At 40.6% G+C, this 14495-nt stretch overlaps 1 protein-coding gene and 1 long non-coding RNA gene across 2 annotated transcripts; both read right to left on the bottom strand.

Annotated features, from left to right (window-relative positions):
- Positions 1-705: 705 nt before the first annotated feature.
- Positions 706-12220, bottom strand: ccdc40 (coiled-coil domain 40 molecular ruler complex subunit). The gene is made up of 16 exons (XM_086142211.1): positions 12086-12220; positions 11356-11439; positions 10272-10491; positions 9219-9376; positions 8997-9119; positions 7171-7292; positions 6694-6937; positions 6376-6558; positions 4879-5124; positions 4543-4756; positions 4294-4463; positions 4127-4218; positions 3775-3883; positions 2434-2622; positions 2192-2350; positions 706-1051 (listed from the first exon to the last, which is right to left on the bottom strand). The coding sequence occupies exons 1-16, from the start codon at positions 12218-12220 to the stop codon at positions 800-802; spliced, it is 2700 nt and encodes an 899-aa protein (XP_085998337.1). The 3' UTR covers positions 706-799.
- A 419-nt stretch (positions 12221-12639) lies between these two features.
- On the bottom strand, positions 12640-13657 carry LOC147214056 (uncharacterized). Its single transcript, XR_015104446.1, has 3 exons — positions 13566-13657; positions 13324-13480; positions 12640-12716 (listed from the first exon to the last, which is right to left on the bottom strand). It is a non-coding gene; the product is annotated as an uncharacterized LOC147214056 (long non-coding RNA).
- Positions 13658-14495: the final 838 nt, after the last annotated feature.

The raw sequence follows: 14495 nt of genomic DNA, 5'->3' as shown, positions 1-14495 counted from the left end.
ACAAACTTTTGTTGTTCGCTTCTGCTGTTCAACTGTCCAGGCAAACATCCAGTAACCTTTTAGTTTCCTGTTCAAAACTTCCAAGGAGCAGCTTTCTTCCTCTTTGACGATGAGTTCCACGCACAATGTCCCAGACATGTATGATCACTGGTTTTATTGCATTATCTGACTATTGTAAATTTGCCCATCAATATGTTTGATGAGCTGAATATCTGTTTTTCATTGAAATGACAAGCAGCCATGTGCCAGTAGTCTCAGTCAAAGTGCACGCCCTGTCCTGTTTCACTTTACTGTCTTCTATGAGCAGGTTTCTGGGAAATGTTTTAAATTCTTGCGTGGGAGAAAAAACAACAACATAGGAGAACAGGGTTTTAAAATAGCACCTTTAAAAATAAGACATTTTCCATTAAAGTCCACACATACTTAATAAGACAATGAAAAGAAAAATATATTTAGGCGCTGTTGTGGAAGAGGAGGTTGCATTTATTGTCTGGTCTGCTAAAAGACATAAATGGTAAGAACTATCACCCGCATCCGGCCATCTAGGATGTCCTTAAATCCTTTTTTATTTGTTGCTTTCAATCTGCAAACGTGTTTAAATTGTTTTAAAAAGAAATAAAGATATATAAATCAGTGGCTACATACCATCATGATATCTCAATCATGGATTTTTTCCATACCACTGAGGAGGGGACCTCACCAGAATGCTGTTTCAGTTTTGTGAAATTTCATTTATACTATCATACCGCCTTGGAAAACCTTCCTCATTAAATAATCGTTTAATTTTAACTCCCGACTTTCACAAAAGGTCTAGTTCCAGGGATTGTGCGCGTGCCGCAACTATCAGCGACAGCCTGTGGAGCACCTCCTGGTGTTTGGGGAAATCTTTACATACGCGCTGCACAATGCTGCGAGTCGCTAGTACTCGCTCTGTCTGGTTGTGAAGAGAAGTTCCCACTGATTCAGAGGTGGATGAGACTTGGTAGCTGCCGTCACACACACCCTGCAGCTTCTTGCTCCGGCTCTGAAACGTCACCAGACTGTCTAGATTCTAACAAGAGAGAAGCAACGGACAATGAGAATATGGGTTTTCTAGTTGTTTGTTTGAAAATGTATCGCTGGTGCCGGAAGGTGAGTAATATTGAGTGGCAAATTCTGGTTTCTTGGCTTGTGGGAAGAATATGATGCTCGGGCGGTCATATCCGTATGACCCGGAAACACAGTTGAGCAAACATTTGAGCCGTGGATAATATGAGAATGCTCTGACAAACAAAAGATTGAGGGTTCCATTCATTGTTCTGTCCAAGAATTTTTCCGTTGTTATTTGACAGATTGTGATTTTTACATCCTCAGTTCATATTTTTTGAGAATGCTATCAAGAATGAATAACAGAAAACAAGATTGAGTCATGACAACGGAGATAGAGGATATAAAGGGCCCCACTGTGCTCCCCGGGACATTCTTCTATCCGAAACCTGTCCTGTTTATTTTTGGTAGCATGACTATTTCCTCTACAGTTTTGGTTTCTCCTCCTGTGTGGCTCGCCGTCTCTACAGTGATTTTATTGTCAGCTGGAGAATGAATAAGCTATACAAGAAGCTATTCCTCCTGTCTGTGCAGGCCGCTTTCTCTATATGTCAAAAATGTTTAGCAGCACCCTTTGCCTCCCTAACTGAATCCTATCTGCCCGCATGGCACACAATGTGGGCCCATTGTAAATTTTAATATGCTTTGAGGCCACGGATCATTTGGAATCCATCTGAACCAAATAGGCAGACGTATGGTGTCTAATTCGTAACATGCAGCGCAATCTCACATATGTAGCAGACGTATGACTCATGACATTCATCCCTCTTCTGTCCCTTGTGATAGTAGGATTCTGCCATCTGCTTAGTAATTCAAAAACTGTAAACAAGGTCTGGCATGAAGCGTAGGAGATACCCACGAAAACCAGCTGTTTTAAGCACAAGTCAGTGTCTGAAATTGCCTCATTTGAAATTGATCAATTTAGATCTTATTTTAGCAGAAACCAAGCACCCTTCCAAACAAGTAACACGTCATTGGAATCTGATAGTCACCGTTTACCGTGTCTGTCAGTGTGGATCGTGTTACAGAAAATCAGCGTCAATATGTAAAAACTTGAATTTTCAAAGTCGCCTGTATTGTTTTATATGAGTACAAAAGTCCATACCCTTTCTTTGGTGTCTTGGAGATGTAAGAAATCAAGATCGAGTGTGTAGCTGGCTCTGCGTAGTTCCCCCAACTGCTTTTTCTGCCACGCAAGCCTGTCATTTAGGCTGACCTGGCTCTTTTGGAGTTCCCCAATCTCCTGCTCACACTCTATGATATTCTAGGGAAATACATAATATACTGTGAGAATGATCATCCAACAACATCCCCTGAAATAACATGAAAAGAATCAACGTCCTTTGCCTTTTGTAGTTCTAGAATCTTGCGCTGCAGTCGCTGGATTGCATTGTTCAGCTTTTCCTTGGTCGTCTGTTTGTGACAGCTTTTGATCATGGCTTCCCTGCGCAGGACGATTGTGTCCCTCCTGGAGACCGTCGCCTCGCTTTCTCTCAGCAAGAGCTCCTGCTGCTTCAGCAACTGGGTGAGCCGCACCTGCACGGATTGAAAATGCGCATCTATTCATTCGTTCATTCATACATTCGGCACTGCTTATCCTGCAGGTCAGGGTTGCAGGGGAGACAAAAGGTGGACAGGAAATATACAAACTCCACACAAAAAGGCTCCTTGTTGATATTCTATCAAGAACAAACATGCTGTAAGGCGGGAGCGCTATAACCACTGTACCAGTGGACCAGTTATGCTTATTTATTTTATTTGATCTTGCTTTGTTTTATCTTATTCTGTTTTACTTTATTTTATTCTTATACTGGAATTAATGATTATCATTTCGGGAGACATTTGAAAGAGAAGCAGTTTTGTGTAACAGCACCCTCCTTTGGCTGCTACGCATTCATTTTACACCCACTACTATATGCAAGTTACCAAAGAAACCCTTTTGTTCATGCTGTGACCTTTTTGATTTGAATAATGCGCCAAACATACAAAATGGAATGCTGATGAAAAATAATACCAGTGTGAGGTTAAAAAAGTTACCCAAAGGAAAACAATGGATACGCAATACATCGCATGCATTATTAAAGCCAGACTTCTGTGAGCAAAGTTGTAAGACGGAAAACAGTCGCACAAGATTCCAGCGACACACAAAAAGTACAAGCGATAAAAAGAGTCTGCACAATGTAAGACTCTGGATCAAAACAAAGTTATCATGCTAAACCAGTGCCAAAATACATACAATTTGCAGCAGCCCATTTCCTGGTTGCTGCTTTTAACCACACTTAATAGTAATAACACTCAAACTGCTCAAACTGCAACATCACCAAAGTACTTATGCAAACCAGCCTGCTGAACGGATGCTGAACAACACACACATTTTCACATCCTGTTCACATCTAACACACTTTATGGTCCCAGGCTATCCTTAACTGCCCGTAAACATGCCCCTTTGCATATGGAATACATCAGATATGTGTAAACTGGAAAGCCCTGGCAGATGTGTAATCTAGAGGTGCAGGCTACGGAGGGCCCAAGGCTACAACTTCATTCGACAACATGCCTTGCGTACCCTCATCTTTTGACAGATAATAGCATCAGCATGACTGATGCTTTTTTTTCGCCCGACCGTATTGCCTTACAGCCCGACTGCAGCATCTTTACTGCAAAAGGATACATAAGTAATATATTTACCTCCATGCGGTGTATCTCGGCCTTTAACAGCCGAACGTCTCCCTTTTCTACTGCTGAACGAGTTTCTTTTAAAAGTTGAATCTTCTTCTCCCAAAGCATGATCTGCTGCCTGTTTGCCATTTATGTAAAACACATGCACACTAGTTTTAAAAACAAACCATATATTATATGAATACAGCATTAAAAGAGCAATACATGTTTGCCATTTATGTAAAACATATGCATACTGGTTTTAAAAACAAACCATATATTATATGAGTACAGCATTAAAAGAGCAATACATGCATTTGAAAACAGAATTTGATTGTGGAATAAAATTCTTATATGGATTAAATATGAGCAAATAACTCACTCAGCCTCCACCAGGCTGTTGAGGAGTCTCTCTTTCTCTTCCTGGGTCTTTTCCTGTTTCATCTGAAGCTCTATAGACTCGCGCTCCGCCTCCTAAAAACACAAGTTTAGTCATCAACGGGGTCAGCAGGCACAGAGCCGTCAATAAGCTCATCTGCAAAAACCTGCCTTCAGTCTGTGAAGGAAGTCTGTCTCCATCAATGCGTTCTCCTGCTCCAAGGCCTGGCTGAGATGTCCGTTCTTACACAGCAGGGTGTTGAGCTTCATCAGGTCTCTTTTAAGCATCTTGGAGTTTTTCTCAAGTTCGGCCTCCTCGCGCTGCTCCATCTCCACCTTACCTGATGGGGTTGGAATAAATATCGGCACTTGCAATATTACATCTGTGTGCATTTATTCGCTCCCTTTCTTCATACATACTTTCCAGACGAACTTTCTTCTGCCGACCAACAGTGTATTCCGCCTGCAGCTTATGCATGTCTTTGCTGTTTGACTGTATCTCTTGCGTCAGTCCTACAAGTGTCCCCTGCCGTTTCATCCAGAGCTGCTGGTCACTCCTGATCTTCACTGCCAGCTCCTCCAGCTGGGCCGTTATAGCCTCTGTTTTGATCTGGAGGGGACTGAGGTCTTCATGCTGGGGGTGCGAGCAGATAAATCCCTTTCAGCGTTGTTTGATTCAATATCACCATCTATATTTGCTGATTCATGTCAATTGAGAAAAATCCATTCATCGTTTCACTCTTCAGGATGTCTCACCCCTGTGGAAGCTGCAATTTGATAGATCTTTTTATTGTAGTTGGTGATGGTGGTCTGTTTCTGTCCAATGAGCGTTACATATGAAGAAATCTTGGCCTCCGTGGATAAGACTAACTTGTTGTATCTTGCGATCTCCTCGTCCAGCGCCCTCTGGGTGAGGGCAAGGCTGTCAAGATTCTGTCCCACAATGCTGCTCTCCAGTCCGGCCGCGGCCACCTCACTCTCGATCTGCCACAGCTGGGCGATCTGACGGCAAAAAAGAAGACACGGAGCGGGATGCAGAGTTCAGCCTTATTTTAAGCTTCCTAATCCGATACATAATATGTGTTGTGCATGCCTTTACATGCAATGATACGACTTCAGTGTGTCTCATCTATACCACTGCAGGCCCATCATAACAACAAGTATATTTATCTTATGTTTAACATGGTAGTGCATTTTGAAACAGATTAATAAAACTGACATCATTTTTATATCTCCTCTGATATAGAAACAACAGGAAAATTCATGAGCGCTTTATCTTATCTAGGTTATCCAGGTTATTAACATTATTAATAACCACATTATTATTATCATTCCAAAAAAAAACCCAAAACAAAACAATCTAATCACTCCTGCCCCAACCCTCCATAAATCTTGAACTCCTTCACCGAGGGTCCTCAGTATTTTAAACTTTATTTAGTCTCAGTGTCCTGCCAAGGGTATTGGGGTCGCATGAATGCAAGTCATTTAATTGATACAATTCCAGTCAATAAATTCAGTCCTTTCAGATAAATCCTTTTGTGGTTCATACGGGCTTTTAATAAAGGATCTGATATTATGGACGTTGACCAACTGTCTTCCCTAATTTTTGTGACTTTTCACCAAACCAAAGTTATTCCTCAATGTCACAACCCTACCCATCAGTTATTATAAATGAATGAGGCTTATGGCTCCAGCTAGACACTATCAATAACAATATTGATCCAGGAAGTTTTCCTCTGAGATTGGTGGTTAAGAACATTTTGGTTGACATGTGCAAAAATAGATTAGTTAGCATACTTTGCTCCAGATATCAACAAAATGCCAGTAGCTCTGGTGTTGTTGAGGCAAATGGGAGAGATGGAAGGTCGTACAATTGGGTCAAAATATCAAACTCGGGTGGGTTGGATGTCAGAGGGGGAAGAGAATGTGAATTTATCACACATCAGCAGGTTATCAGATAGTGATGTAGAGATTATAGAGATCTAACTCCACAAATTACAGGTTCATTGGTTTGTTTGTTTGTTTTGTTAGTCCCGCAATGTACCGAAAATGTAATTTTCTGCATAATATGAGATTTTTATCCCCCCGAGATGCAGGCTCTTCTCTGGAATGCATTTGGGCTTATTGTAACCTGATAAAACACAATCATCTTTTAATATAGTTTTGATCAACTTGATTGAACACAATTGTCAACTAAAATGTGATGTCCACTCAAATGAACGTCAGGTCTTAGGAGGTCACAGCTCGCTTTACCTTCTCCTTTTTGAGTAGAGCCACCTTGTTGGTAAGCCGTTGTGAATACTTTGCAGCCTTGTGATGCGTGAGCTTTTGCTGCATGTGCATCATGATCTTGTCTTCCAATTCCAAGCGCACATCACTTTCTTTCTCCAGCTGCCGCCTCTGATCGTTCACCGTAGTCTGGTGTGCGGTGGTTTCCTATAGAGATCAAGGAAGGCAAAAAAAAAAGTTGCCTAGAATGTAGAAAAGTTGAGTGAAATTGTGAAAAAAAAAAAAAAAAAAAGACAACCCAGCCGTCAAAGTCTATTCCGAGAGGTTTTGTATGGGTTCTACCTTGCTGAGCCGGGACAGTGTTCGCTCTGTCTGCTGCAGAGTGCGAATGCAGGCGGTGTACTGGGCCTGCAGGGCCTCTTGTTGGCTCTGCTTCTGACTGATGAGCTTTTTGCAGGTCACCCCGTCCATTTGGGACAAGTTCAGCTGCATAGTCAGCGTTTCATTGTGCTCCTGCTCTTCATTGGTGGATTTCTTGAAGCCTTCGATCTCTCTGTCCAGTAAACTCACTTGATTTTCAAACGTGCTGTGGGAAACAAGAACGGCGGCAAGAGATGAATTCCCCCCCCTTAAATCCATCTGTTTCAAGTCCCACTCACCACAGATTTGTGGTCCAGAGCCATTTCCAGCTGATATTTGATATTCTCATATAATTTCATTTTTAATAAAGGGTTTCCACTTCTGTATAAAAGCAATCGCGACAAGCGCATTGACTCAGTCACATATGAAAATTCAGCCCTCTCACCACCTCATCCTCACCGTATGGCCTCCTGCATCGCGTTGAAGGCTTCACCTCGTTTTCTCATTCCCACAAGGCTGCCATTCCACTGTTGCAGCAGCTGTTTTCGTGCCATCACGAGAGACTCCATTTCCATTTCAGCCTGCAAATACACACATCCAAGCAAACGCACACATAATATAAGAGGAATAGTTCAGCCTGATATGGAAAAATTTCAGTACAGAAGAATCAGAGACTCAAAGATTCAACAAATGAAGTTGCTTTGCAGCCACCATTTATATCCGTTACTTCCTCATCCAATCCACAAGCATGTATCCAAGATTGATCATGTTCTTATTCACAGGACAGAGGTAGGTGCCCGGGAATTTATTCACATTAGATTTCAGAATATACACAACTCCTATGGTTTGTGGGCATTTTTGAAAAAAATATAGTCATGTAAACACGATTAATTCATTATCTATGATGCTTGCCCTGCAGTCAGAGTAAATGCAGGACTGGAACCTAACCCAACTGTTATTGTGCCAGATGCAGGATACACTCTGGACTGGTCGCCAGTAGTTCAGAGGGCCAAAATATAGAGTATCATTCTCTCCCTCGCTCAAATGTCTAAGCAATTCAGGGTCTCCAGTGAACCTACGACCTACAAACCAACAGTTTTTCGATTGTGGGAGGAAATCAGAGAAGCTATGCGTGCAAACATAGGGTGACCGAGGAAACTCTACACGGAAAGGCCCCTTGACAGAATCAAACCCAGAACCTTTTTGCTGTGCAGCAGATGCACTAACCCCTTAGCCACTGTGCTACATTGATGTAAACATGCTCTTTCCAAGTAGTAGTAGCAATTAAGATGAAAATACACACGTTTTATACTGTAATTTTATTACATTTAATCTGATCTCCGGTGTTCATTTCAGTAAACTTGGAAGCACACAAGCAGGCAGTTTTTCTCAGAATACACTCGGTCTTCCGGAGCTAAGAAACTGCCTTGTATCAGCATGAGGAGAAGAGGATGATTGAATTTAACCTTTTTGTGAAACTATCCTTTTAAAATGTGTTTGTGCTGTGAGTACTCTCATAAAGCTTCACACTGTTGTTCTCACAGTTGAAACAAAGAAATCACAAACAAATAGCACAAATCAAACACTTGTACTTGCGTTATTCCTGGAATATTATGCTGTATCTGCATTGATTTGACCATCAAATCTGTCGTGCATTTTCCTTGTATCGTAGTGGCTCATGTTGCCACAATTCTTAAATGTTGATGAAAAGCGGGTCATCAAACAAAAAGGGGTTTACGTCTTTACAGATCCAGACTGAAGCATTTCTTTCATTTCAAATGAAATTTTCAATGAAACCGTAGCTCCAACTTGAGCATGTATGATATAACAAGAAAAAGGATGCACATAATAACAAAAACCTTCACCAGGAAGGATGATCTCGAATTCTATCTGCAGCATCACTCTCAACAAACCAGTCTCCAGCCACAAGGGGCAGCTGTTTCCAAACCTGTTGTACTGACCATAAATGACTACAACATTAAACAGCAGGGTCAGAAAGTGATGATCAATATAATGTTCTGGTCACATGGCTAAAGCATATATAGGACCATAATACTGCACTCTTCCAATATTGTAGGGATAAACTATTTATAATTCATAACCCTGGTATGACTCTGTGGTTGTTCAACTGGTGAACGCGGTACCGATCAGTGGTGTTTGTATAATAAAATTGCAAAATGACAGTGTTGTATGAGACATCTAAATGGAAATTCACGTGATGCTTTTAGTTTTTAGTGTAAAAAAGTTTTAGAAATCGGTTCAGTATACACTATGATTGTACAAACCTCAGAGAGGCCCTCCTTGGCTACCTGGGACTCTTGTGCTTGAGCTTTGGTCTGGGCCTCATACATGGCGACCTGCTGCGTCGCCCTCTCCATGTCCTTCATTAAACGCTCCACATACATATCCTGGCAGAATAATCAGTTTCATCTTAAGTTTCAGCGCTTATATTATTTAATCCATATGCATATACTCCATGCTCATAGATTACATTTCAGCATGCCTACTTGCTGGAGTTTCTGGTCTTCAGCCTGATTCTTCTCAGTTCCTGCTTTGTGTGTCACATTCTGCAATGTTTTCAAGTTGGAGCGCAGTTCTTCACTGACTTCTTGTGTGAAGATGAGACGCTGGTTCAAGTTGTCCAACTCTGCTTGTAGCTGAGACACTACGAAGGAAGAAAACAAGTGCATCACAAAAAAAAAAAAAAAATGTCACAGATCACTGAGGGCAAGTGGTGAGTATGACAGCATTGGTTGGAATATTAAATACAATAAATCACCATCATTTTGGATTAGCTCTTAAATTATATGTGCATGTGAAGGAATGGAATCTTGTCCTATTTGAACTTATGTTTGTACGTCGTCATCATGTCACACTTTGTTGGGTGGACTTGCAAATAATCTCTCGGGCGGGGAAACATTTCAGTTGCAAGAACTGTTTGTGCAAAAGTAAATAGGTATGGAACACGAGCAAAAATTGTTTTTTGGTAAACCAAAGTGCAGGGTGGCCTATGAGCTGAACAGCGAATCAGAATGAATCAGAAAAAAAACAAAAAGAATAGTTGTACTCACCAAAAAAGGAGATTAACAGTTTATCTTGTCTTGTATCAATAAAGCCTGCCCATACTGATGATATAGTAATTGCAGGCTATCCAAAAAAAAGTAACCGGCAAAAATATACTAGGATATTTTTAACCGCAGTTGTGTTACATCAATATACCATTTAGGTCCGTATGCGCTACAAAGTTTCTGCGATAATCTTCTGCTGTGATCAGTGTGTTGTCATCAATCCCATTAAGTTTTGCTTGAGGGTGAGTTTAATATGTTTTCATAGCTTTAGGTTGTTGAAACTTAATCTGCATGAAGAGACTGTTTTTATAACTTTAAAACAAATAAAAAAAATAAATAAAAAAAAAAAAGCATTTTTATCTAAGGTGTATTCCCAAAGAAAGCGAGTGGTATCGTCGTAATTTGAAATCAAGATTTATTAGACTGTAAACAAGATGAGAGAGCAAACCAGTGAAATGAAATTCACAATTTAACCCTAATCCAGAGTCTCACCATTAGTCTTGGTTTTCCTGTCCTGACTGATAACGCTAGAATACCGGGCCTTCATCGCCCCGAGCTGCTCTTGCGTCTGCTGATGTTTCTCATCAGCCTGAGACTTGGTCTTTTTGCGGTCCTCGAGTCTTTGCTGGAGTTTGGTCAGCTGCTCCTGGATCCTGAACATCTCAGCGCCCACGTCCTGCATGAAGCTGACATCTGCCTTCTCAGCTTCGCGCTAAGTGAAAGTAATAAAGCGAGGAGGAACACAAATCAGAAATTAACTGTCAGTTCAACTTTTCTTGAATGCACAAAGTCTGTGTTTTGCTGATAAACTACTGTTTTGATTATGTTAATATTACTATTTGATTAAAAAAGTGGTTGCAAAGTGAAGGGATTTTACATAATAGCGCAATGACGATAAACCTCCTTGAAACTGGGTGTAAGGCTCGTCAAAAACGATCTTTGTGATCCTTCACAAGGCATTTCTTTTACCGCCTATTAGGTTAGAAGTCTGACAAGACAGAGAGCCACAGAACACTGCGATGAGCAATTCTTTGGGCAACTTTTATAAAAGAAACAACAAATAAATGAAAAGATGAGTGTTGATAGGCTTGTTTCTATTTTGTGTGGGAGTTTTTTCAGTATCACATCTCTGTCAAGCCTGTAAAAGATTATTGGGACACTAGCCATTGTAAACTGATGCCACAGAGACCAGAATGGAAGAATATAGCCGCAGGGTGTAAGAATAAGGATGTAAGCATTATGTCCAGTGTATTTTCTGCTTTTGTCTGGTTTGGTCCCTTATATTACTGTGGTGATTTTGGACTCCACTCACATTAGAGGGTTGGACCTGGATTTTCAGATTCAATGTGAAAATTGTCAGGTTGCTAATGAGATGGTGAGCAGAATCTGACACGTCTTGCATTCCCCTTATTCAAATACTACATTTCACAGCAAACTTTTTTTTTTTTTTTTTTTTTTTTTTTGCTTTACAAAAGGTTTCAGAGTGAGACCATTAGTCGCCGGTAGAGGCATTATCATGCAGAGGAGAGAGAGCAAAGACGAGAAGAAAAGGTAAGTGAAAAAAGAAATATCCAACCTTTTCATTTAGTCCCAAGTTCACCCTCTCCAGGTGTTTGGTGAGATGGATTTTCAGTGCAGCTTGTTGCCTTCTGACCAGGGGCTGCCGAAAGATTAAACTTGAAATCAATAACATTTATAGTGTACAAGACAGTGATGAAACCAGCGATTTTAGAAACAGTTACAATGAGGAAAAGACAGGAGACAGCGCTAGAGGTCACAGAGATGAAGATGCTAAGGTTCTCTTTGGGAGAGACCAGGATGGATAGGATCAGGAATGAGTCTATTAGACGAACAACACATGTTAGATGTTTTGGAAAGAAGGTCAGAGAAGCCAGACTGAGATGGTTCTGTCATGTACAGAGGAGGGATAGTGAATATATTGGTAGACGGATGCTGGAATTGAAGTTTCCAGGCAGGAGGTCTCGAGGAAGACCAAGGAGAAGATTTATGGACGTAGTGAGAGGATAAGAGGGTAGTTGGTGTGAGAGAGGAGGATACAGAGAAGATGGTGACGGTTGTTTTGCTGAAGGGAAAAGCCGAAAGGAAAAGACGAAGATAGTAATATTGTGAAAATTCAATCAAATCATTTTACTACGGTTCCTGGAGCTGTCAAAGTACTATATATTGAAATAGTGCACACCATATTCAGAGGTGACAATAATGCTATATTCATTTTCTGAATAAGGGAGATTATATCAACTTAATAAACACTAATCTTGTAAATATTAAAAATGGAATCTACAGACATGATCAGCATCCAGAATGATGAAATCCTCCTCCACATCCTCATCTTTCTTCTTTGATATTTCATCCACGACGAACTCTGCCGAGTTCCGGTTTGAGGGGTGGGGGGTCAAAGGAAGAGGACGAACATTTTCCATCTCTAAAATGCCATATATATTGGACAAAATTAAATCTGAAAACATGTTATTTGAAAATATAGTAAATTTGGTTGAATATTGGAGATATAATATGAATATGTTGCCGTTCAGACCTCTTATTCAATTCAAAAACCTTAAAGAACAGTTGAAGCTCTTGAAGTCTCACAGCACTTGAACAGTGAAACTTGCTATTTTAGATTCAAATCAAGCAAAAGCAGTAATGGATAACAGTCTGACGGGACTTTAAAAATACATATACCACTAAATAAAACACAAATAATGTGCATCGGTCAGCCAAATGAACACTTATCTTTAATACCATTACTTTTATTTCCTTAATAATTTTAAAAAAAAGGCCCTGCTTGGACACTATTTGCTTGGTCGTATCACAGTGAGGAGGCTGAGAGTGTGACTTGCCAACAGGTCCACTTATAGGGCTGCTTTGGTCAGACTGAGGCTGCTGGTCCGGGTCATTCACTCCTGATTTGGACTTGTCCTGTGCGACAAAAAAAACAAAAAAAAAAAACATGGTAAAATGCCTTTGACAACATAACAATATTGCTGCGCTTCGGATTTCGAACTTGTTTTAATTTATATTTTTAGACACAGCCCGCAACTGTCATTTGACTGGATATTTGATAATTGACCAAAGCTCCTCTCTTGCTTTCATGTGTTATCAGTGATAGAAGTGACTGATAAATTCATTTCTCAATCAGCAATTCAGCTGTCCAAATATCCAAAATTAAATTCAGAGATTTGGGATTTTTAAGTTGCACAACTTTGGGTTTTAATGTCCTCCTGGTTTGCATTTTCATCCAAACGAAACATCTGTTTGACCGCATTACTTCAGGAGGAAGCCTAAATCAAATAATTTTTCAACATATGGCTCACTTTTTTGTTTTCTGAAAAAATTACTCAGGCGATTATTTTAAGGAGGCGACAATATGAAGTATTGATCAACTCCAGTCAATGTTATTGGGTGATGCTGAGGTCAAACCATCTAGTAACAGCTGGGTAAAGATAAAAAATATCTTCGTGTTTTCTAAAGGAACATAGATGTAAAGAGAAGAACGCCTTGCATAAACATATGAGCCATTTGTTACCTTCTCATCAGGCAGCTTATTCTCTCCTTGCTCCTTTCCTGCATTGTCACTTCCACGCTGTTCTTTGCTGTCTTTTTCATTGTGTTCCTCTCTTCTCTCCTTGCCCTCCATTGTGACTCTGGCTAGCAGACACTTAGTTCCAGACTGGAGCTTTTCACTTTAAATGGCATTTGAAAAACAAAAAAAGGCCACTGTGAAATGTTTGCAAGAATGTATGTAAAGCAACAAGTATGTTTACTTACCAAAGGTGGAAATTATTTGTCAAAAACAAACGGAAAAAAGACTTGTTAATGTTAAAACGTCTCAACTATAATGGACTGTGTGTCGTTTTATTCTCTCTATCACGGTTTTTGGTACCGACGGCCAGCGACTCACATCACAGATACTGCACTTCTCCTTTTGTCAGCGCATCACCTATGTGACATCACAGGTGACCATGACAAATTCACAGCGATATCACTGACACAGTGTTGTGACATCACAACAGTTTACCCTGGAAGAAGCTGAAACATAGCAACCATCCTGAAGCCTCCTGTGTTGTATGTTGTGATAATGTGGCTTTGTGATGTTCTCATTTACAGTGACTTCTCAAGCGGCTTCCCCTGTGTGACACCATTGTCTCCAGTATGACAGGGAGCGGGGAGGTCGGGTAAATGCGTGCTGACCTATTTATTTGTTATCTATAAAGAGACGCATTGTGAAAGACAAGCAGAGACATCATGAGCAGTGGGTGGGATTTTCACATATTGGGCACACTATAATGTCACACAGCATGCCCTGCATGGCACATCTCCACCGGGAGGGGCTGAGAGGAACACTCATCAGTGACTCATTTGGTTGCAAAGAAGCTGTTCATCTATCTCACATCCCATGGCATGTGACCCTGTTTCTAAGGCAGCCCAGCAACCCCACATGGGAAAGTTATTTTTGCATCCTCTAAATGCAATCTAATTTTCTCAGTCACTACTTACAGCTTGTAATGACTGTTGAGAGATGGAAGGTAAATTGACCGGTAAATTGACAGTATTGCTTTCCAGCTCAGCTACTTCACTACAAGAGATGCATTTTACTGCATTTGAATCATGACTTCTGTGATGTGGTTTAATTTTCCATAAAACAAAGAGGCATCTATCAGGTTGTGGCGCAATGTTTGGAATGACATCCATGATGGG

Source organism: Fistularia commersonii, chromosome 35 (genome assembly GCF_037954325.1).
Source record: "Fistularia commersonii isolate RoL2024-O1a breed Wild chromosome 35, RoL_Fcom_v1.0, whole genome shotgun sequence".
Classification (NCBI taxonomy): Eukaryota; Metazoa; Chordata; class Actinopteri; order Syngnathiformes; family Fistulariidae; genus Fistularia; species Fistularia commersonii.
The sequence above is the reverse complement of the archived record's forward strand: the minus strand, read 5'-3'. Positions and strand labels throughout refer to the sequence as shown.